This window comes from Nylanderia fulva, unplaced genomic scaffold (assembly GCF_048542155.1).
Source record: "Nylanderia fulva isolate GAGA-0341 unplaced genomic scaffold, ASM4854215v1 Scaffold18, whole genome shotgun sequence".
NCBI classification, from domain to species: domain Eukaryota; kingdom Metazoa; phylum Arthropoda; class Insecta; order Hymenoptera; family Formicidae; genus Nylanderia; species Nylanderia fulva.
Genome location: NW_028190055.1, coordinates 4,205,458 through 4,231,471, shown reverse-complemented (window position 1 = coordinate 4,231,471; position 26,014 = coordinate 4,205,458). Strand labels below are relative to the sequence as shown.

General features: G+C 34.9%; 1 protein-coding gene across 3 annotated transcripts in view; it reads right to left on the bottom strand.

Annotated features, from left to right (window-relative positions):
* Positions 1-26,014, bottom strand: part of LOC114935608 (uncharacterized) — a 72,919-nt gene that overhangs the window by 5,390 nt on the left and 41,515 nt on the right. The window contains exons 3-9 of one of the 3 annotated variants that reach the window (XM_085481530.1): positions 7,743-7,863; positions 7,004-7,194; positions 6,246-6,451; positions 5,809-6,028; positions 4,893-4,970; positions 4,105-4,800; positions 2,335-2,487 (exon numbers count right to left, since the gene is read on the bottom strand). In XM_085481530.1, the coding sequence (XP_085337656.1) occupies positions 2,335-2,487; positions 4,105-4,800; positions 4,893-4,970; positions 5,809-6,028; positions 6,246-6,451; positions 7,004-7,194; positions 7,743-7,863 (1,665 nt within the window). The remainder of the gene's footprint in view (positions 1-2,334; positions 2,488-4,104; positions 4,801-4,892; positions 4,971-5,808; positions 6,029-6,245; positions 6,452-7,003; positions 7,195-7,742; positions 7,864-26,014) is intronic. The other 2 variants (XM_029308482.2, XM_029308483.2) reach the window with 2 other exon arrangements.

The window sequence follows — 26,014 nt, the reverse complement described above, 5'->3', positions numbered from 1 at the left end:
ATATACAGTTTAACATTTACAACGATATAAATTATAAAATGTCAGAGAAGTGATTAGCAAATAATTGCGTAGTTGAAACATATTTTCAGAATTTTAAAGAGATACGCGAAACGATAGATTCCATGCCAATGTGCTCGGATCTGTCTGATTAAAGAGGTGAATGTTCAGCGAGAGTATACATTAATTCGATAAGTTCGAATGAGAAACGTCACGGTGCAACATGAGTGTTCGATAAACTTATACAAAAAGATAAATGCGTTTTCGTTGAGTGAGGGGATAATCAAAGTCAATTTATCTATAAGGGAGACGATTCTCGCCCGTGTGTGACGATTAAATATCCGCGCAAAAGTCGGAAGAAAGAACATTAATTAAGCGAGAGAAAGAGATTGCAGAAACAAATAAAGAAAGAGAGAGAAAAAGAGATGATTATCATAAATGCATCAAGTGCTAACTCGATATAATTAGAGTGAGAGAGATAAAACTAATAGAATTATTTTCTTAGCGAAGAAGAGGAGAAGAAGATATTATCGATCTGCCGTAGAAAAAGCTCTCTGGGGATAAAAGCAAAAGCATATAAGAATTGTCAGATTAATTTCAGATTTGTTTAAATCAATTTAAATTGTGATATATCATTTTTTTAAATAATTTATAAATAAATTATGTATATTGAGAATAAATATTACAAGGACTATTTTGCATGAAATAATTACTTGCTGAATTTCTTAATTTGTAATATTAAATATCTATAATTGGATATAAAAAAATAAAATAAAAACAAAAACTCTCTACTTAAATTTTATTGAGAAATAATTTTGATATCTATTTATTATACATTTCTGAAAATAAAAATCAAATATGCCTGAAATTTATATGATTTATAATTTTGCTATTTTGTGCTTATATACACATGTCAAAAATTATTTTACTAAAATTTTACTAAAGAAAATTAATTTCCAGACTGATTCCAAAAGCTGTACCGTCGAGATTATTTTAGCACGGTAAATAAAAATAACAGAAAAATCTATATAAACAAGATAAATTCACGATAAATACTATTTCTATAAAATACAAAGTTGAAAGAGTGCGTGTGTGATGCATGAATCGAGTTTCTATGAGTTTCACATAAGCATGCGTCTCTTGCATGCGTTTCTAGCATACGATAAGTCATGTAGCCAGGAGTTTTTTCAAATTGATTATACGAATAATGAACAAGAAGTTCATGGACCCGCTGAAACATCAAAGCGAGTCGTCCCTGTGGGACCGACTTCTTTTCGAGGAAAGGCAAATTTTCAACAACGGGTCCCATTGATGTGCGCGCAAAACCCCTTCCTCTTCCGCAAAATGTAAATCATCTCGTTTTAAGCGCGGTGAAATTAGATTTCGTTCGTTAAAGCTCGCCCGCAGCGAACGTGGAGAGCACTTAAGCCTCATTAAGATCCGTCCGTTCTCGGAAATTCTGACTGGTCAGTTCAAGGCTCACTTCATCACACTTTCATCCCGAACATGCGATTAAAACAAACAATTCGCGGCCACGGTCTCTTTCCCGTGAAATGTTTCACGCGGTGACCCAGAAGAGGCAAAATTCCTTCATTGCATGTCTATAATACGGATGTTGTAAAGTTACATGTACGCGAAATTAAATTCTAGAAGTTATCCATGAGATCTAATATTTTTTCCGCGCTGATCTGATCATATTTGATCTGCACCCTCAATTTCTTATTAAAATAAAGACATATATGTATGTATATGTTAATTTGATAAGTTGGCCTAAACTTAATGACATGTAATTTAACCATGTAAGCTACAGTTTGAAGCTAATTTTGCAATCTTGAAAAGAAGAGGAAGGAGCAGTAAATAGTATGTTGTGTATCAAGTGCGGAAAGTTAACAATTGGTCACGAGTGCGACCACCTCACACACTCGTGAACAATTGTCAATCCGCACGTGATACACATACTATTTTGTATTACAAGTGCAGGCAAAGTGGCTTTGTGCGCGTTTTCTGTGCGCGAGGTGGCCGATCGCACACCGTGGGCAATGGCTTTGAATGCGGCTCACTCACCGCGTCGCCGCTAGATGGCGGCGTGGGAAATCGGCCGCTTTCCGCACAGAAAACACGTACACAAAGTGCCACTTTGCCTGCACGTGTAATACAAAATATCTTTACATGCACCAATCGTTAAGATTAAACGGTTTTTACAAGCGTTGGGACAAATGCTAAGCACGATGCGATGATAATGAGAGCTTTTACATTTCTGCGGTGATAAAAAGCGAGCTGTACATATGTGCAAGAGGGGAAAAGGGGGATATACGTAAGACGAAAGCATGGACTGACGGTGGGGTAATGCTGTTTCGATGCTGCGAGGTCGGTGGAGCGACTTCCGGTACCCCTAATGAGGACTCTTCGGAGTCCGCTGGACTGGTGGCGACCGTAGCCAGCTTGCCCCCCGCCCCGTCCAGCAACTTCCGGTGACCTCCGCCAATACCCCTGCAAGGATTCACAAAGCCATCCAAACTGGAAGCATAGCCGCCGCGTACGCGCTCTTTTTTTAGCACTTCTTTATTTTTTTTTGCACGCGCATAGACAATCGTTCCTTAACTAGAACGGCAGAATTTCGATAACATATGATTCTAATTATTTTACATTATTCAAATTGTAAGTTGTGTTAACACTTGATGAAATGCATTCTCAATTCTATGTTTGAATTATTTCTTTTTATAATAATTTGAAAAAAAATTATCCGAAATAAAGATTCAGGAAAAATTGAGAATTAATTATTTCTTCAATTAATTTCGGAAATTTTTTTCATTTTTAGAACATATCTATACTTAGATTTGATTTCATCGCATATAATAGTTAAGGATTTGCTTGGATGAGTCTCAGAATTTCGACAACGTGATAAATGAGACAATAATATTAAAGATTGTTATGGCAAATTTTTAGAAAATATATAGACAAAATATATTTATATTACATATTAATAAGAATGATAATCAACTTTTTCAATGACACTCATCCTTTGATCTTACAATTTTTTTGTCTATGCGCTACACGTTTCGTCTTACTGCAACACTAAATAATTTCTCCTATCTAGAAAACCGCTATGTAATAAGCGGCATATATAATTTAGCTTACACCAAAGGCACAAGAATGATAGATGCTTGAGCATTATTTTCATGATTAATGAAATATGAGTAATTTTAATTCGTATAATATAAAAACTAGACAATAATGAAGCGACATCAAAATCTATCTGGCAAGTTATCAATTTTTATTATACTGCGTACGCCTAAAATTTGATATATATACTTTATATTCTTTTATTACATGTTGAGCCATGTTATTTTTGATGAATATTACAATTTCCAATAAAATTAAATCAAATCGGTCATATATAATGACGTTAATTCCTTGCGAGAGATTTAAACAAAAATAATTACGAGTATTTAATGAACCCCGTCATTCAACTACTTGCTATCGAATTATTATTATTTAATTTATTTCAAACACACACACACATTTGTATTCTACTCTCTGAACAAAATTAAACGAAATCAAATGGAAATAAAAAAAGAAAGACCAAGACAATAAAAAGACAAATCAGGTGGCTGATAAAGCGGGATTTGCAAATGTAACTTGAATATACTTGTAACTTTCTCGAGAAAATGTGTTGCGCAGGGAAGAGAAACGCCGAAGGAATTGGTTGCTTCGAGCACCAGCTTGCTCGTCAGGAGTCGGAATCACCAATTACTCTGGCATGCCGGACATACAATCGTCGTTAACGATTTGTAAGTGAGATGACCTCACCTTCGAATAGAGGCGATTTAACGCAAGGCATTTAAAATGCAACGCAACTTCAAGCACTGCTCACAAACGTACGCGGAAATATATATCTCCTCCGCGGTCTCTCTCAACCAGAGAAGACATCAACAATTCGACATGTGGAATCGAGGTTCTTGGAACTGGGGACAGACAAAGAATTGCCGAGGGAAACCGGAAGAAAGAAAAAGAAAGAGAGAGAGAGAGAGAGATGAAGACGCTGCGAAGAGGTCGTCTCGCAAAAATTCCGAGTGAAAACTCGAGACTTGAAAAAATGAAACCTACCTGAGGGTCTGAGCTGTCATCGCGGGACGTAGCAAGGCTCTTTGATTGTCGGGCCTATGGAGAGGATCGGGAGAGGACACGGCTCTGGCCTGATCGACCAGTCGCAAGACCGGGCTCGTTTTGCCCTTCTCGATGCAGTCGCAGGTCTTGGACATACCGCGCCAGCCCGTGGCGCTGATTCTCGGCTTCGCGATCGGGAAGACGTTATTCTGCTGCCGGTCGTTCTCCTTCGCGATCGAGCTCATCATCGCGTTACGCTCGTTCCGCAACTCGAAGCCGGCCCTCTCGTAATTCTTGCGCGAGTGTCGCGGCACGTCGGGCATCCTGAAGACACCGGACGCCACTAGGACGTCCGCATCGTTCTCGCGATCGTTGTTCGCTCGCGAATTGCTCATGTTGTTCAAGAAACCGTTCCCGATCGCGTAAAGCGGCTGCTGCTTTCCGACTGAATAAACGTGGTTCGCGATAATCCCGGCGGTCAACGACACGTTTTCCATATCTGTCAGGCCGCTACGCGAGGTGAGCGGACTCGAGTCTGACCAGAATCGAGTTCTGGAGACCGCGTGCGACAAGGAGGACGGGTTCGGCGACGACGAGGATTCGATACAGGGATCGGGTCGACGCTCGATCGGTTGTGCGGACGTGTTCTGGAAGGAGTTGGGAATTCGTGGTGCCCATACCGGCCAGGAGGGTGACCTATAAAGATCACAAACAAATGTACAAGCATGCAAAAATCATAAACTCATCAGATAAGATAGATAAGTAAAGAAAAAAAAGAAAAGACATACGTAAAGTAAAAAAAAGACAGAAAGTCCAGAGTTTCGTAGTTAGAGTCGAGAGATTGAGAATGAGGAAGTCGCCTGAGGCTGAAGCAAAAACAGAAGATTTTCTCGCATCATTGATCCGCTCTCTTGGTTAGTGATTTAGTCAGACTGTTCATATTGTTAGATACAATTCTCAACGTGTTATTATTAATTTAAAAGCATAAAATAATTCAAAAATGCATCAATGAGCAAGTTTTGTTGATTAGATTGCATATAAAAAATTGATGTTAAAGACTCAAACACAAGATATTTTGTTCAAATCAAAATATATTGTAATATTCAAAGCAAGATATAGTATGGTGGCTATAGCTCAAATGTTTTGTTAATAAAGCCAAATGTCTCGCGTTACATATTTAAAAAAGAAATTAGTTTGTTGTAATAAAATGATGAATAAAATATATCTATCATTTGTTCAATCATTTGCAAAAAAAAAACAGTCATGTTCTTTCGTGCAGTATTTTAAACCTTTTTGTTTTTAAATTCATGCTTACATTGCTGTTGTTACACAGAAACAGTAAAATCAAACAATTTATAAGTAGATTAGAAAGAAAAAAATGTGGCGTACTGAATCGATATATTTTCAAAGATATTTCGATAGCTAACTAAATTTCTACACAGCGTCGTGTCTTAATTAAACATAATTAGACATTAAAAATGAAGAAATAAAGTTTTTTTTGTTAATGAAAAAAGCTAGAAGGACTCTGGACGTTTTTTGATCACACTCAACATTTTTTTTCGATAGAAATTCTTCTCTCGAGATATATAAACCTTCCTATAATAAATCGGTCTATTCAATGTATGCCAGATAAAACGCGAAGAGATATCAAAACTATGAAGTAAGAGAGCGCGTAATGTCATTGAGACGCGCGATAAGACTTACCTAATGTGACCGCTGTCACCGCTGCTGCTTTGTCTGCTGTGTTGACTATGCGAGTTCAAAGAACCGTAGCCAGACCCTTTGCTAAGTTGACTGGTGTTGCTGCTGTTGCGCGAGTGACCCGATTCCGTGTGCGCTTCCACGAGAGCTTCCACTGGAATCGCTGAGGGTACGATTTCGCTGAGAGTCATCGGGTCGTACGTCTCCGTTCCGCTAAGAAGTTCTAGATCACATACGAATTATTCAAAAGATTTGCCCTTTTGCTCTTCCTCTCTTCGAAAATTCACTCCTCTCATTTCAGATATCTAATTTCTTTAAAGCTTTATACAAAATTATATACATATATGAATGTATCACGCATGTGTGTGTAATATTAAAAAGTTTTTAAAATAATTTGCAGATAATTTATAGATAATGTAAAGAAAAAAAGGGCAAAATACCGGAGGAGAAGAGTGCGGGCCTCTTTTTGGGAAGACTACCGAAACCGCTACTGGCGCTAGCTATACTTCCTGCCAGCGAGCCGGTAGACACGTAATCCTCCCGATTAGTGCATCTCTCGGATGCTGTCACCTCGTCACCGGTAACGCCAGGTACACCTTGCACTCCGGGTACCGCCAGCTGCGTCTGCTTTAACGACGGGGAAGGGCTGGGGGATATAATAATCGATCGGTTAACCAAAAGGATTCTGCACTACAGATGAGACAAGAGAAATTTTCAAATCAGAAATAATTTCATATAATTTATAAAAGCTCTTTAGAAAATTTTAATCTACAAATAAAAAAGGCAATAAGAGCTACATGAGTTCTATACTAGAAATATATTTGTGAAACGATTTATAACATAAATTATTAAAAATTATACAGAAGTAAGTTCAATTCGTCGTTTCACAAATATATTTCTAGTATAGAACTCATGTAGCTCTTATTGCCTTTTTTATTTGTAGATTAGAAATAATTTCGTTTAGTATAAAAAAAAACTGTGTTAGATTAATTCAAAAAATATATTTAATTTAAAGAACTTTCGATAATTTAATATTTATAAAAAAAGTTAATATTTATAAAAGGATGTAACAGATTGAAGGTACGACACATATGTTATAACATAGATCCTCAAGAATCTCTTTGAAACATTAATCTTCGCGTAAGCCTCCGAAAATTTTAGGCAAACCGCTTCCTCGGATAGACAAATTGCCTCTTACACTTTGAACAGAATATCTCCGGAGAGCATATTCATCTTGATGGCTACGCGTAGCATGGAATTATCCTGACGATGTCGCGCATCGTAGCCTTCCAGAAGGCATCTTCTTCGGCAGAGACCAGCTCCTGCGAATTCGGCCAGGTTCAGATCGGTAAAACCCAGTTTCTGGAAGGATCTGCCCCCTTTCAATTCCTGCAGTACGAAAAAGATTAAAAAGATTGAAAAAAAAGAGTGACGTTTAATTAGTCTTCTGAAAATTATTTTTATAATGAAACACGGTGCTCCTGAATATATGAGAGCACAATCCAAGTTTCGCAAAAATACAATCTCCGATAAATTCAAATATTCTCTTCAAAGCTTAAAGTTTCAAAGAAGGAATTTCATATTCGTATTCGTTCGAATTGATGAAATAAGGAATCGTTCAATACTCAAGTATCAAAGTCTCAGTATCTCTGGATAAAATTCACGATTCGTTTTAATATAATTCTTTTGGTACACATATAAAACGAAGTAACAGACACAAGATCGAAGGAGATCGTGATATTATTTCGCAGCGTTCTTTCGTCACGAGTTCTTATCTTCTGCGCACGAGAAAGAGAGAGCAGATGAAGAGTAAAATGTTGGCGATGAAATAAAAAGTGAGAACCATATCTATCTCTTTCTTCAGGCTCGGTACTCCTCGAGAGTTGCCCAGAGTTGCTCATCTATTCAGCTCAAACAGAAAGTAAGTTTGCTCTCACCTTTCTCACGGATATCCTTAAAATGCATGGATCGAGCACGCCCGTGGATGCATTGGCGCTCATCTTGCATAGAAAGTCGAACTTCGCGTTCCATCTCACTGTATGCTCCTGCACTTCCTCTCTGCGGAAGATAGAAAACGTTACGGGTAAAACTTGAGATTGATATCTGCGAGCGCTATTTAGCATATTGCATCAGACAATAATATACTTTCACCTGAAGTACTTAGTGCTTAAAGAACCTAGTCTAACTAATTGCTGAAAGATACTCTTTCTTTTGTTCCTTCTTTTATAATATTCATTATTTTAACGCTATTATATCGTTAGCTACAACAGCTTCTTCAAGTTTCAATATAAATTATCATAAATAATTTGTTTATCTAAAGTCTTACTCTGTCTTTTCCTCGATTTTTAAAATTAGGATTAAAAATTCTTCACTTTTTTCGATTCTTTTTGCCAGAAAATCGTCGTCACTCAGAGAAAATAAATTACGTATTCGAATGAAAGGATCTATAGCTAAAAGGAAACGTTCTATATGGAACAGCTCGTACACTTGAGGGGAAATGTGTTTTAGGGTAACCCATATACTTGAGGGAAATGTGCAAAGTAACGTTATTCGAAAGCGTAAAAAGACCGAGGAGTTTGTCTCTTCGCCAGTGACTAGGATAGAAAAATGAACGTTCCGAAAATTTTTATCGTCGAAATAAGAAGCATGCAAAGCATCTCCGACGACTCTCCATCATTTTTAATAACGCTCTGCATTTCTCGAGGGTGCGGATGATCTGTATGTGGCGACTCATTTCAACTCGCGAAAAGTATGTGTGCGCGGTACAAACAAGAAGAGAAAAAAAGAACACACCGTCTAATGCAAATTAAGGCAAATTGGCGCATATGCATAATGTCGCACGATCAGCATTTTCAGTTGGCGTTGGGAACAGGAGAACGTTTATGAATCATGACCCAAAATGACACCGCCGGGGCCCTTGACCGACATAGCTTATTAATGAAACGTAAATATTAATATTCGACGTTTCTTACTTCCGGTAAGAGTGCTTAAGGGACGCGTTTCCCTACACAGAGAGAATTTTCTCTTAGAATTTATCCTGAAAATCATGGTAATCGTGGGACAAAATGTTATTGGAAGAAATTTATTTAAGAGTTTCTCTGATGAAATATTTACCACAATAAAAATATTTAATATCTATCACAATAAAATATAAAATATGTTCGAAAATCATGGTAAATGTTACTGGAAGAAATTTATTTAAGAGTTTTTTTGACTAAATATTTATCACAATAAAAATATTAATATTTACCACAATAAGATATAAGATATATTCGATTAATTTTACTACGTACATATGTATATTATTAATATTGTTTACTGTGTAAATATTAATTAGAGAAACCCATACGATTATATTAGCTCACGATTCCCGTGTAATTTTCAGGAATAAATTCTAAGAGAAAATTCCCTTCGTGTACATATCGGAATCCAGCAAAGGGTGAACATGGACGACACATGCAGGATCGATAACAATTTCCGCAGGTGGAATTGTTGCGGGATGAGTTCGAATTTCGTCGACTACTAATTGTATATAGCCGCGGCTATAATTCGAACTTCGCAACACGCATCAGACGATAGTAACGTTATTACTATTGATTGTACACGGTTTACGAATGAAATCGTGCCCAGTTGACATTTTGTCGTTGACATATCCGTAACATACGCAGTTGATTCGTTCGACGACATATATATAGAAACTTGAATTGCGTACAAACGTACACACGTATCAATAATTTCTAGGTATCGCGACATGTGCTTTAAAATATCACCAATTTGATTTAAACTAGGAGCGGCACAGAGTTATCCTCCTATCCCCGACTGTACATGATAAATTGATCGATGGATAGATAATGTCATATCTGCATATATATATATATGCGCGAATAATTGAAAGTGCATCGTGAATAAAAAATGATAAAATAATTCGACGATAAATGGCACATTATGTAACAATTAATCACCAAACAGTAAACATTCTTACACAATTATAACCAGTATAGGTGGGGAAAACTGTTGGAAAATTTTGCAAAATTCGCGACCGTGAAATTTATGATAATATATTCGAATAAATCGTCCTTGCTTCCCCTTCCACATTCATCTTACGGGTATAGTATCTAAATGAGCGAGTATAAAGAGAGCGATCCGAGGCGGAGGTCGATATTGACTCATGGCGTACCGAATAATGCGTGATGACATGGGTTTAAAATAAACCAACTTGCCCAACGCCCACAAAGTCTATGGCGCCCACGTAGCCCTGAAGAGCCGCCTTATCGTAAATATCATCGCAACCCCTTAGTTACAAGAGGGTCGGAATGTCGATAGCTAATGTCAGCAGATGGTAATCAGTAAAAAGGAAAGAAAGAAAGAAAACGAATGTATACGAAGGTATATTATATGTATGTATATCAGGCCACAATGGAAAAAATGCAAATAATCTCGAAGAAATATACTTTGATCGCGATGATAATTTGAAAAAAAAATTGTTTCTCTTTTTTCTAAACAGTCGCTGTGACAAGAAGCTAAAAATATCTTCGCAAGTGTGACGTCAATTAAACGTTTTATACATGCGCGTAGCAGTAAACGATTTAGTTTATAATATCATGGTTTTACATTGCAAACGATTTAAACAAAAACAGAAATAAACGGCATGTCATTCTCTTTTTTCGGAATAAAAAAAAGTGTACATATATATCCTGGGTATAATAAAAAGTAAAAATATATATTTAAGAAAATGTATTTTATAAACAAAAAAATGAAAAAAATAAAATATATTGAATAATTAATAACGCTTCACATGACAAACAATAATTGTCATAGAGTACTTACGCGATCCACAAATGATATTACGCGGTTTAGCAAATTTGTGGTAGTATAGTAATATTATCTGAGTGTGTCAATCAATATTAAATGTTGTTCCATAATTTTTATTGGAATGAAAAATCGATTAAATGCGATCTCTGTTTATTAAAGTTAGACGAATATTACAAGTATGTGTACATATATGTATATGTGTTATATATATAGTAATTGCTTGCATGCCGATAAACATTGTATAACTTGAAGCATAATAACACAAGGTAACAGAGAAGAGCAACCTTCATTTTCTACAATGTTAGTAGAGCAACTCAACTTGAAATATTAGTATGAAGAAGGATAATAAGAGTGACATACTGCAATGACATATCTTGATAACAGCTGATAAAAATATATATAGACATGTAGAAGCATATTGTTTGCACGTGACAATGCTTGGTCTCGACTTTGCGACAAATGTTATATAATATAAAATTATATATGTAATATATAGTATAAAATACACGTATCAATAAATTTATTTGATTAATTAAAAATATATATTAAAAATGAAAAAAAAAAAATTTTTTCTTAAAATTATAATTGTATTTTTAAGAGAAAGATTTTTAAACTGTAATATTCTTAAATATATACAAGCTGTCCCAAAATTATTAAATATTAAATGTTCCTTTAGAAGATTGTCTGGCTCATTTGAAAACAATTCTTTTTCGCGAAAATGTTCATGACATTAATAATTTCTGAATTATAAGTGATTAAACAGAAGCGCTATTCGCAAATTAAACTTTGTGAAATTAAAAGATTACAAGATTAAAAGATTAATATTACAAAATTATATTCTCCAATTCATTTCAGATGAAATTTAATAGAGGAATCTTAATTAAAGCCTGATCACAAAGATATACTACGAAACAAATTGTTTGAAAACACAAATCCGGCGTTAACTTTTTGTTATTTTGTTTACTTTTTAATTTTTCCGCTGAAATAATTTGACACTAATATATCAAAAATTTGAAAATCTTGAATCAAAACTAAGAAACAATATGGAATATTTTCAACCTATTTTACCTACTTTTCTATTTCTCAAATCATAAAGCAACAATTCCTCGACATTGCTTAAATGATTGATCGAAACAATTATTATTCTTTTCTGTTTAAGCATTTTCCATTAAAAGGAAAGCGGAGAACAATGTCCGATGCATCGTAGAAAGTTATAATGATCCTGAAAAATAAATGATGTCGTCGCACAGGAAAACGACGAGATAGCCAAGGCTGAATTAGGACAGTAGGTTAAGAGAACCGGTTGCGCGATATCAAACGTCATTATGGTATAATAGCGATACGCTATTAAATCCTGTCCAGAATGCGTCGCTTGATTGAGAGAAGAAACGTATAAGAGAGCTTGTTATAGATCAAATGTGGCTGAAATTCATTTTCGACGCGACGTAAGATCGCCCATGCGAGAGGAAGAACTCGAAGAAAACGGAAATCAGTTTTACGATCCCTTTCGAAAATCCGCAGATTCGAGGAAAATTCATTCCTCGCAATAGCCATCGTTCACGTAGAAAATCCGATCGAATTTATTTCGCTGGCAAGTCGACTTATCAATATACGCTCCGCATGTAATCCGGTTTCGGCCGCGTTGATTTTTATCTCGTGGTAACAGCACGTGGCATTCTACAGGATGTTTAAAAAAAAAAAAAAAACACTGATTTATATCAGCTCGCATTCGAGAATCATCGTAAATTCAGAGCTTCCGCGTTCGATAAGTAGACGTGGCGTGTCTCGAAACTATTATAATGAGTTACTTTCATTTGTGGAGTAGCGAAATGGAGTGATAAAACTATTTTTTTTTCAATATTTTTCTTATTTTTCATTCTATTATTTTTCCATCATCTTTTATCATTTTTTATATTTTATTATTTTACCGTCCCTTTTTTATTTCATTATTTCATTATCCCGTTTTTATTTTATTATTTTATTATCTCTGTCGAGAAAGGTATATAAAACAAACCGGCAGTCATTCATTCGATATTATTGCGACACTTGCGCTTGCTTAAAGTGCCCGAATCGTAATTCGCATTCGAACAAAAATGTCGCATTCTTGTGCAACACCGAATCTCTCGCAATACCGGATCGTACCGAAGACAGGAGGTGGAGAAGGAGATCCCGAGGTAGCCGTCGTAATCCTCGTCAAGGCGTTCGCCACGAGGCAAGAACGTGACGAGATAGCGAGTCGCCGGATTACGAAATAAGAAAATATTCACAGCCTGCGACGAGGTATCGGCGATGCACAACGAACGCGAGTTTTCACACTTCCTTCTCCATTCAGCGTTCCGAGGTGCATTGTCCCCTAGCGAATAGAAAAGAGGATCACACTTGTCGAACGTGGCATTTAACGCGCGGCTATAAACAGACCGACTCCCCATCTCCCCATAATTCCGTACGGTTTTCCATTTCCAGAGGCTTAACGGTGTCGCTCGTCGACCACGTGACAACGTTTGACGTTTCGCGGATTTACCGATTCCACTTCCGACAGCCGGCTCCGAACGTCAAACGCGAATGAAATATTTGAGATCAAATCTCTCCTTTGCAATTTTGTTGAGAGTTCTGATAGCGAAGAGTTCTGTCAATTATCCTTATCAATTAATGTGCTAAAATTAATAAGAAAAAAGTTATACGGCCTCAAAGTTGCAAAAAATGTGAAGTTAGTTCCCCATAACTTCAAATGCTATTTTCAATTGTTTAAACGACGGAACTATTTCTCTTAAAGGTTCAACCAGAACTCTGATCATTTTTTCAAAATTTAGAAAATGGGGCTAACTTCACATACACTCTCCTAAGTGATACAAAAATGTGAAAGTGATAAGAGTTTGCGATATCCAGTTAGAGATGTGTATAAAAATATTCTCCTGCTAATATACATAGCAAGAGAAAATTTAAACTTCTATCCGTCATCACAATTTCTTGTCGACTCATCGTTAACGCGTTAGGTCAGTCATTATTAATAAAAAAAAAAGATGTGCAAAAAATGTGTAATTAATAAAAAAAATGAAATGCACTTTGCACATGCACAATTACATACGTCACGCGATAAAGTCGAGAATGTTCAATCATTCTTTATTATATCCGCGGATAAAAAAATGACGTAAACTTTACATCTAATGTAAAATAACATTAGATTGAAAACGTGATATGCAATGTGTAGACGGAAACGTATATGCGGAGATAATAATTGAGACTCCGTTGCCTATCGATCGTCTAAGAAATACGTTCAGAAAAAATATCGTAATAATGAATTACCGGGCGCTTTTATCTCGACGAACAAAACATGACGTAAATGCGAACATGCCAGACACCGCGAGCGAAAGTAAAGTTATACCGAATCGGGAGATTCCAGCAACTTCCCCGTTGAATTCCGGTATACATATGTATATACATATACACGAGCGGAATGCAACAGAAATAGTACGCGCGTGGATGGAAATACGCGTCAAAAGAATACGTTTTAATAAAAACGATTCCGAATGACGTCCGACAATTTTTCGCCGATGATTGCGAATCGCGCGAAAAAATCGAGAGAAAAAACAGCATCGTGCGCTCTGCTGCCGCGAGATCTCCGTGAAATTGATTTAAGGATCCCGTTCCGGACGAGAGAGCATATAAACGTAAAAAATTCATCTTTCCTCTTAGTTTATCGCTCGCATACTCGCGAGAAAGCGTTAGCGAAATTGCACCTGTTCGTGGATGCATTTCAGGAAAGTGTATATCGACGCGCGAATTTATAGCAGTCTTGCTCTCGCAAGAAATACGGTGATCTGAAAATTGAATATCGAACAATGCTGTTTTTTAATTTCATATAAAATATAGAATTTGATAAGCGATATATTGATATGACGAAGAATTAAAATTAGTCTTATAAAAAAATTAAAAATAGTTGAATGAAATAAATCTTAAGATAACTAGATGGAATCTTTATTTAATGCAGTAAAACATAAAAAAAATATTATATTCGAATATTCCTCAATTTTCACGATTCATTTTTAGAATTTAAAAAAATATCTTTATTTAATGATAGAGAGTAATAATTGAGGTGATATTAATTATGATCGACACGTACCTTTAACCGCGATATCTCGGTTAACAATTCGATTATCTATCAGATTCGCTCGGTATGTACTCAATTAAGTAACTATTCGGATGGCTAGTGATAGACTCTGGAATAACACTTAAAGATTAATCACAGAAAGTGTAATCTCGACGTTGAACCAAAGTCGAGTTCCCGATCAAAGTTTATGAATAGAATCTTGAACCTCTCATCAAGAATTCTCTCGTTCTCTTTCATTTATTCTCCGATCCGTTATTATTATTATTATTATTATTATTATTATTATTACTATTATTATTATTATTATTATTATAATATACGTTCGCCCGGAACCGATATCCGCGGATATTTCCTTCGTACGGGATCGCGCTCATTATCCGACCATTATCTCGATAGAGAATTTCATTAGTCGAACGTAGCAACACAGGAGAAACGCTACCATCACAAACGACCCGCGAAATGGGAACGTGTAGGGAGACGGACACCAAACTTGAGTCAATACTTGAGCGGCGACGTGGGCGTCGCGACGCCGCGCCGGGACTGTCAAAGTTTTGGCCACGGGCGAATGCCGCGAGCCAATTACATAGCGGAGAATCGGGACGGCGTGTGTATTCCTGCAGCGCGTAATATTGGTTTTTTTGGGGGACGAAATTTGTCCTTCCCCCAAAATTTCCGCGACGTCGAATAACGCGGAATTTAGCAGTCGGATTTCCGTTCGAATGAGTTACGACTATTTTTTTTTTTTTTTTTACTTTAATGACTTGGACATGTCCCTTTCGACGGATGTTCACGGATGCTCATCTCGCGTCAATTTTTCGTTTGTAATAATTCCGGAAATATAATAGTGAATTATCTGGGTACGTTAAAGTAATTTCCGAGATCAATTTTGCAGCGGAATTTTTTCTCGGAATTTAAATATCCTGAAAAAATTGTGGAAAAATTTTAGTGCAGTTTCTCTGATTAATATTCACCACGATAAAAAATATTAATATGTACACAGTAAAATTAATCGAGAACATATTTTACATCTCATTATATAATAGATATTAATGCTTTTTTTTATTGTGGTAAATATTAATCAGAGAAACTCTTATAAAAATTCTTCCAATATTGTCCCACGATTAGCATGATTTTCAGGATAAATTCTAAGAGAAAATTCTCTCTGTGTGCAATTATAATTGGAGCGTGGGTAGATTTTCAGAAGATCGAGAGAATTCTCCGAATATTCTGTATAACCAAGGATCAATTAATTTCCTCGTGTTACATGTAACAGTTCCCTCCAAGTTCCAAACCAAAAGTACATCCTCGGAGAATTTCAGCTCGCAGGATAATTCCTCTAACATATATATATATATATATATATATATAGTCCGTCCTCCACATAGAACATTTATTAATTTCTCTCATTAACATCCGCGCATTTTAAAGACTTTCACAGAATTCGAAGAATTCGCGAGAGACTTCGTAATTAGTGTTGCGATACATTTTGTAACCCTCGTTTGAAAATACGAAGATTAATCCGCTTAATCTACTTGCGGAAATCTACGTGTTCACCAAGTTTCTCGAATTCATTACCCTTGTCGTAGTTTTATTACGAAAGCTTATATATATTTATACGAAAAGTCTTTATAGATTCGAGTTGTTGCTTCGTAGCAACAAGCATAAAACAAAACAAACGTCGTTTGTCACGCGCTTTTTTCTCTTTCGCGCAAAAAAAATCGATTGATCGTTCGATATACGGGCACCTGTTTGTCCAAGTGATTATGACACCAGGAAGAGAGTTTGTTAATAAAGCAATTGCGTGTCCGTTTATCGCGCGAAGGTCGAGAATCAAGACCTTTTACATGTTACACTTAGCAAGAATCTGCATACGTAATCTGCGTGGCGTAAATTAGGACGGATAATTCAGAGAGTCCGTCGCGTCTGCTCCGTTTCTATCTCTTCATATTTGTCATAAATATGGAAAATACCTACGTGCATTTATATATACGTTTGGATATAACGAAAAGATATACTGTAATTATGCTAACAGCATAAAGTAAAACCAGATGAAAACGGAGATTTTATTATTATTTCCATTCTCTTTTTGATCTTTTTATTATTCTGGTGCTCATATCTGCGAAGAGAAAAATAAACCACAACGATTTCATATATGTAATATATGAATAATTATAAATTTTTTTTTAATAAAACCTTTCTCGTTGTGTGTATCATAAAAAATGTTTTCCATAAAGTTGGTTTAATCTCCATATAATAAGCCGATGTTGAGTCGAGTGATTTAAGATCTTCGACGAATATTCGTGAGAAGAAGCTCGCATGACGTACGATCGCTCGAGGCTAAAAGAGTGGCCTGGTGGCTGGCTTTAAATTACAAATTGCCGGGAAAAAAGGAGACAGAGACAGAGAGAGAGAGAGAGAGAGAGAAAAAAAGGATGATTTGCAGGACGAGAATCTTTAGCAGGTTTTTTCCATGTATATGGCAGCTTAATTATCTTATCGACTTTACGACGTGACATTGGATTTCTGCGTGCATCAGTTAACCGGAGCCGTAAACCAGAGGCAAATCAGAGCCAGAGTCGTAGAATTATTCGATCTGTGAGAAGGTCGAGCATTTAATTCAGCCTCTCTCCGGCGCGTAATTTGATCGTTGATCCTACCTAAGGCGCGATATACCCGGTATTATGTCGGGTGTCAACAGGTCGCTCACCCTATTAAACGTTCGCTGATTTCTATTAGTCGGATATTGTTCGACACGACTTTTTTTTTTAACGCGCGTTTCCGCATGATTTGTTGTACACATTTTTAAAAAATTAAAATATTCTTTAAAAAACGCGATTTTTATGCGCATCAGTGCAGTTATAGTATACGCGCGCAAGATTTTGCGAATGCTGCGCAACGAAACAAGTTTTTCAAGTTTTATGTCGATATTTTTTTGTCTTGCATAACTCTGAATCTAATCAAATAATTGGCAGGGATGTTGTAGATTTTTTTTCAAAATACAGACTATATGTAAATCAACTTGATGACTGAATCGATTATTAGTTATATACGTGAATAATACAAGTTTGCAGCTTTTTTATGCAACTGGTAAATTATTGCGCTGCAGATAAATGAAGATATAAAGACTGAAATATAATCGGCTATTTTTCGTTGTCATCTTGGATAACTTTCTTGAATAAAACAAGGTACACAAGTTTTGCCGAGATCTATTATCCGTCAAGAGAAAGTCCAAGAAGAATCGGAAAGAAAATGGAGCGCGTACGGAGCAAAATCAGAAATACTATACAGGGTGTCCGGTAACTAACGGACCAATGATTAAGGGCGGATTCTCTGGCCAATTTGGAGACGATTTTTCCTTAGCAAAAATGTTGAGAAGTCAATAATTTTCGAGTTATAAGTGATTGAAAAAAATGGGTTTTTTGAAAACTAAACGCTTTGGAGTTATAAGTCTAACATAATTACATTCTTCGGTTAATTTCAGGTAGAGTTTACTATAATAAAATTTTAATTTGAGGCTTAGTTATAAAGATACATAATGACAAATATTGGAAAGTTGTAAAAAATGATGACCTTTTTCGACATTTTTGCTGAGGAAAAATCGTTCCCAAATTGACCAAAGAATCCACTTGTAATCGTTGGTCCGTTAGTTACCGGACACCCTGTATATAGGAATGAAAGATCGCCACTGCAGTTTTGTCGATTTAAGCGAGTCGTCTGCTCCAAATCCGATGTCGATGCTTGGTATGGTGCGACTCGACTCTAAAAAGACGAAAATGCTGTCTGTACATATGTACTGTGCATATATAGGATCGATGATAGTAACGCGAAAATCCTTCCCAGCTGATCCAAAATGTTCATCACGTATACCGTGGAATTTTTAAGAAAATATCGCTTGCCAAAAGTTCCGAACTATTTGTACAGAGAAGTTTAGAGATATACTTATGTGCTTTTTTCCGCGTTTCTCTCTTACATTAAAAATTTTATCCAATAAGGAGATATGATAATTTTATAATCCCTAATGCTCTTTAGAAACTCTTCTTATATTTACATGCAATTTTCCTTTTCTCCGCACGTTTCCTCTTAATTTATGCAATGTAACTTTTATATTTTTCTACATGGAATTTAGTTTGAAAATGTTTTTCAAACGATTAACGTAGAAAAATATAGTGCGTAAAGTAACACGTACTTGTATATTAATCAAATTTCTCTGATTTTATCATTAAAAGATTCATTGTTGTGTAATTGAATTTTTTTCTACACGGAGAGAATTCTCTCTTAAAATTTACCCTGAAAATCATGGTAATCATGGACAAGATGGTATTGGAAGAATTTTATAAGAATTTCTCTGATTAATATTTATCACAATAAAAAATATTAATATATACATAGTAAAATTCATCGAACATATTTTATATTTCATTGTGGTAAATATTACTATTTTTATTGTGATGTTAAATATTAATCAGAGAAATTCTTATAAAATTCTTCTAATACCATATTGTCCACGATTATCATGATTTTCATGCAAAGTAAATTCTATAAGAGAAAATTCTCTCTATGTACGAAAATTGAACTTTCTTAATTATATCATCCGATAATTCTCTTTTTTAAATACTCCTTTTAAATAAATTTTGTAAAGTTAAATGTTTTATTACTTCCAATTAGATATACCACGTTTTTCTTAAAACAATTTAATTTGTAAGACACGACTTTTAAATTGTAAAGTAATTCTTTCCTCGCGCTTATTAATCGCCTCGGAACTGCAGCGCAACAATTGTTTCTCTTTGGAAATTTAAATTAACAACTTAGAATATACATATACGTAAAAATATGTAGCTGAACGTAAATGAGAAATACTCTCGAAAGTATGGCAGTTAAAATTTATGAAGGAGAATTATGTATACGATATATACTTTTACAAAGAAAGTTTTCACATGATTATAGAAACGCGACCGCGGGTTAATTTTCCAAGGTAACAAACTTGGAAGTTTCGTCTGTCTCTCCCATCCACGATTGCGATTAGACGTTAACCGTAAAGCTCTATTAAGCTCGCTTGTGAACCTCGTTTCGCTTTGACCTTTGCGCAATCAGATTCGTACATGCGACAAGTTGCATGGCGTGTTGGAGTTCAAATGCTTGTATCGTAATTAGTGCTTTCGGATATGAGGAGACAAAACCGATAACACTGTTGCGGTTAGATATGCGCATGCATATTTGATTTCTAATTTCGCTATTATTAGTGTCATTGTGAGAGCTTTGACATCTCACCGAGAATAAGAAGCGTAAAAGAAGTAATATTAAAAAAAAAGCAAAAGATTAATTCTCGTCGAAAATGTATGTATAGATTATTATTAGCCTAAAATGACAAATATCCACATTTTGCATACGATTATAAATTCAATGTAAAATTCTAAACTTGGTATGTATTTAAAGCTATTTGAAAAATCGATTAGGTAATTATATAGGATTTAACTATTTCTATTTTTTTCTTCGCTTAATAGATGGTATTTAATAGTGCGATTAAGAACACCTACATAGTGCAATATTCTAAAGGCCGAGTGAAATCGTCATTAATACTGCAGAATAATAGTTTGTAACACGCCATGTAACACGAAAATTATGAACCGCTGTCGATTTAAAATTAGATAAAATCGATTTAAAATTGATGCAAATTATCGATCTCCTCGAATGATTATATCTCAGAATCAATTCACTTAATAAGGGGTATATAATTTGATTATAAAATTAAACATCCGTATAATTATTTTCTTGGATATAAATAGATCTTCGAAGGTCTGTATTCGATTCCCATACTTTTGCAATTTTAATATAAAAATTCCGATACAGAGATAAAATCAAAAACATGAGGATTACACATTTTGTTACATATGTAAATATATGTACTAAAATTTATAAGTATTTTTAGAATAAAGTAATAATTATTTTCATTCATCATTTGAGGAACTTTTTAGCACACAGAGGGAATTTTCTTAGAATTTTATATAAGAGTTTCTCTGATAATATTTACCACAATAAAAAATATTAATACATAGTAAAATTAATCGAACATATTTGATATCTTATTGTAATAGATAAAATCTTATGATACCATATTGTCCCACGATTACCATGATTTTCAGGGTAAATTGCAAGAGAAAATGTGCACTTATTTCATTTTGATATATTAACGTTAATTGATTTAACTCGTTTAAAATTAGAATACGCGATTGTTATATATAAATATATTACACATTGCTTGAAGCAGAATTGATTAATCGCGCGGTATTATACGCCGAGAGATCACACAACCATAAAGTGTAACGCGTCACCCATCTCACTCTCACCCTCGACACCCGGTATGGGTAGTCTGTAGAAACGCGAATGTGACTATAACAGTTGCATTAGCCTTGGGCAAGGCTGTTTCAAGGCTGTCGGGATTGTGTGTCATTTGCGGTTTTGCAATGCGGACTTGTGTATAAGTATATAAGGAGGGCAGAACCTCGTGAGGTGAATATGCGTGTCGCGTACAATCTAACGAAAGAGTCTGAATGTAATAAAAACGAGAAGTTAATAATACACGAATATAGAATTCGTAGAATCGAAATAGAAAGGGTATATAAGGGGGTATTCAGAAAAATTGAGTTTTAAATAATAATAAAGTTGTCTCTCCCTTGCGTTGACTCACAACTACCAAAAATTGCTGGGATACGCTACTTTCTTATGTATAGTTTGACCTTTTCGTGTTTATCGAATTAAATCAGCCCGCAAAACTGGACTGTCCGTCAAAGACTTGTATAAATAACTTGTACGCTGGTATTTAGAATTTCTATCTCTCACAGGATGATGCATATAAAGTTATCTTCCACTATTCTTGACTCTTCGATCGAATCAGCGAATTGTTTTTTTTTTTTCGTGTCGTGTTAATTGTGTCTCGCGTTGGTTATCTCGCATTTCAATGCAGACGTATCTGCATTCGAAAGAGAATTGCAAAGAGAAAGGAAGAGAAGTAAGCCTGTGGGCGAAATAAGTCTGAACCGGTATAAACCACTACAATCGACCTGCAGACAAATCGATCGTCGGATTCTTCAACGTCAAATCAACAGCTATATTTGGCTCACCTTGCACGTGAATCGCCGAGAATACCGCTTATAGAGAATTACTACATACGACATTGATGCGCGATACGTATATGTACGTGAAAGACGCACCGAAATATCCCGTTTAGATGCTCGCACGCTAATTGTGGTGCCAATATACTTGTCATATTTTTCTCCACATTTCACCTTGAACGTGACGTAACGACGGGAACGAACTAATGGTCGATGGTATTAAATTTAGAAGTAATGATTCTCCTTGAATAGAAACCGAAAAATCCGTATAAAACATTTGAAATACAGGGTGTTCCAAAATTCATAGTAAATCTTTTAATGGCAGATTCCTGGGATCATTCGGAGACGATTTTTTCTCAACGAAAATGTCGAGACATTAATCATTTTTGAGTTATAAGCGATTGAAAATAAGGGGGTTTTCGCAAACTAAGCCTTGTGGAAATAAAATATTAACAAAATCACATTCTTGGATTAATTTCATGTAAAGTTTACTTTAATAGAATTTTAATTTAAGGCTTAATTACGAAGATACATGCATGATATAGTAAAGAATTGAGAACATGCAAAAAATGATGGCCTCTCGACATTTTCGATGAAGAGAAAAATCATCTGCAAGTAATCCCAGAAATCTGCCATTAAAAGGTTTGCTATTAATTTTGAACCACCCTGTATATTTACAATTTTAATAAGTCTCTGTAGTGTGTTCTTTTTCTCCATTTTTCTGTTATATTCTGTTGCTTTTCTATTATAATTTCGTAATTACAGAGAAAAAAATATTAACTGCTAAATTTCAGATGTCATGTTTATATTACATGTAAAATTTAATGTTACATATTAGTTGTAGTAATTAATACTTTTAACTTATAAAATTTAACAGAAAATTTCCCGTTAAACTATACCTTAAAAACATTAGTTAGAATATTTAAAATAATTAAATTTCAGAGATACCTAAAATTTAGTTACGGCAACTAATATTTTTTTCCTCTTGCATTGATATAAAACAAATCCTGTTTTGTGAGAATCGCGCGGCAAAAACGATACTCGTGGTTTGTCATCGCTGACCATTCTATTGCAGAATCTGTTATAATCTCCGTTATATATACGGCCAGCTAAACGGTATCAGGAGGAGCATTTGAAGATAAAACAGCCAGCTTGTTTGCATGGTAATAAAACTATTAACCGTAGTTATACGTACAGAAGCGGAACTAACGTCGCGCCAAGTATTTCGAGCTTGTCCAAAGTTCAAACAGGAAACTAGCTTCTCCCGGAATCTGCGACGCAAAGTGATGCAAAGTCGACCGTGACTTTTTGGCGAACACACAGTAGTGATCCCTCCCTGATAAAGGGAATAAAGCGAGCAAATAAACGAGCAATAACTTTACGAGAGCTCAAACGACAAAGTATCGGCGGATGTCCGAGGAATGTCTCTCGATCGCGTTTTTCTCTAACAGCAAAATGCGCCCGAGTCGTAAACGTAACACGATCGACGAGAAAGAGCGACGTGTTCGTCAAAGAAAACCGTTCCGTAGCTGAAGAATATAATGCGCCGATAACAGTAAACGAGCCACCGTAACGCATTCGAGAATTCACCACGGTGAGCTTCTCTCATTTTTATCTCCTTGTCTCGACGAACTGTGCATTGAATTTTAATCGTCACTTAGCACCGCGATATTTGTCGCATTAATGAGATTTAATGCCGTGGAATGTGGAATTACGTCAGATTAGCGAAGCGACTCTTGTCGAGTTTCTTTTTCATTCTTAGTACAAAATTTGCATGAACAAATTTTGTATTGCAATAAATATTGTTTTAGTAATACGATTCAATATCTAAAATTAATAAAAATAATCGATATACAATCATTTTGCGCGTGTATTATATTATATTATTTTTAAATCCTATTTTCTCGCCATTATCTCATCTATATAAACTTTTTTAAATATCAAATAGAAGACGTCAAAGAGATAAAGATTGTTTTATAACTTATAAAAAATTATAAAATAAATGCAAATATATTATAAATATATTATAAAAATGCCGTGGAATGTGGAATTACGTCAGATTAGCGAAGCGACTCTGTCGAGTTTCTTTTTCATTCTTAGTACAAAATTTGCATGAACAAATTTTGAATCGCGATAAGTATTGCTTTACTAATACAATTCAATATCTAAAATTAATAAAAATAATCGATATACAATCATTTTGCGCGTGTATTATATTATATTATTTTTAAATCCCATTTTCTCGCCATTATCTCATCTATATAAACTTTTTTAAATATCAAATAGAAGACGTCAAAGAGATAAAGATTGTTTTATAACTTATAAAAAATTATAAAATGAATGCAAATATATTATAAATATATTATAAAAATGCCGTGGAATGTGGAATCACATACGTCAGATTAGCGAAGCGACTCTTGTCGAGTTTCTTTTTCATTCTTAGTACAAAATTTGCATGAACAAATTTTGTATTGCAATAAATATTGCTTTACTAATACGATTCAATATCTAAAATTAATAAAAATAATCGATATACAATCATTTTGCGCGTGTATTATATTATATTATTTTTAAATCCCATTTTCTCGCCATTATCTCATCTATATAAACTTTTTTAAATATCAAATAGAAGACGTCAAAGAGATAAAGATTGTTTTATAACTTATAAAAAATTATAAAATGAATGCAAATATATTATAAATATTGTATTATATATACATCATTTTGTATGTATATTATTTTTAAAACCCGTTTCCTCGTCATTATCTCATTTAATACTACATAAACTTTTTAAAATATCAAATAGAAGACGTCGTCAAAGAGATAAAGATTGTTTTATGACTTATAAAAAATTATGCCGACCTTTATTCTTGATATGTCATACGTAATACATTTCGGGAGAATACTTTTTCACTTTTATGATAAACTTTATACCGCGACAAAAAGAAGTTGTCCGGTAGTGCGAAACCTCTCGAGATAATTTTTCTACGAAAGAAGATGACTCGCATCGTATTTCGCGAAGTGCCTGCCACGCGGCAGGAATTAATTGTTTGCACAGAAGATCTCGTTTGCGTTTGGCGACTTGAAAAGGGCAGAGTGCGTTGGAGGAACAATAACGCCTCGGTATAAACGCATAGTGATGTCAGCTGATAAATAAACGCGGTATATTCTCGGTGATGCGCATCTTCCGCGAAATTCAAGATTAACCCTTCTGTCAATGTATGATTTATTTTTTTTTATCAGTATACTCGGGTACCATCTGTGTATTCTCGACATATCGCACAATTTTTTATAGCTACTACTGCGCTGAACAAAATTATTAAATTAATAAATATTGATCTGTTTTAAAAAGGATTTTCTTATACATATTTTTCACGTCAAATCAATATTATATTAGTTTCAAATAAATGCTTTATTAGGCAGTATTGAAATATAAATATTTCGAACATTCTTTCCGATAAAGGAGTTCTTTGTGTTTCTTCAAAAAAATTCCGACATATATTTTGAAATACGAAACATAATTAAAGTTGCTTTGGATATTCAGATATATGCACGTTCGTTGATAGAAGGGTTAATTGAGGGAGACGATTGACCGTGAACTCCTTTGGCTTCCTTGCGCATCGTCCTCTCTGACTGTCATCATTATGTCATTTCGCATAATCGCGCTCCTCGCAATCGAGAATGCGCTGCCGAGACACGCGTGTTTACTGAAACGATCGAGACTATGATCGGGAATTCACTTACGGCGATGATGCCACCAATCGACATGTTTAACGCCCGCGTCTAATATCGCGATATTACTCGCGTTTATCACGTGATTTTCTAACAAGAGAATTTACGTCGTTTTTTTACGACTTGTATATCGAGAGAACTCATCTTGTCGACACACATGTATATTATTTGATCAATTTATAGGATCGATTTTTATTTTCTCAAAATTTTTCATTAAATTAACTAAATGTCATCATTAGCATATACGAGTAACTCAGCGAGATAATGCACGTGCAAAGATTAATTTCGGAGAGACAAGATTGTATTATCGACTCGTATCTATATTTGCAAAATCCTTTCCAAATATATTATACATTAACGTTAAAATAGATATCGTTTGATATCTGTAATCCAGAAGATTATTAATTCCGAGACACACACGACGTGTATATATATGTTCTGAGAATTC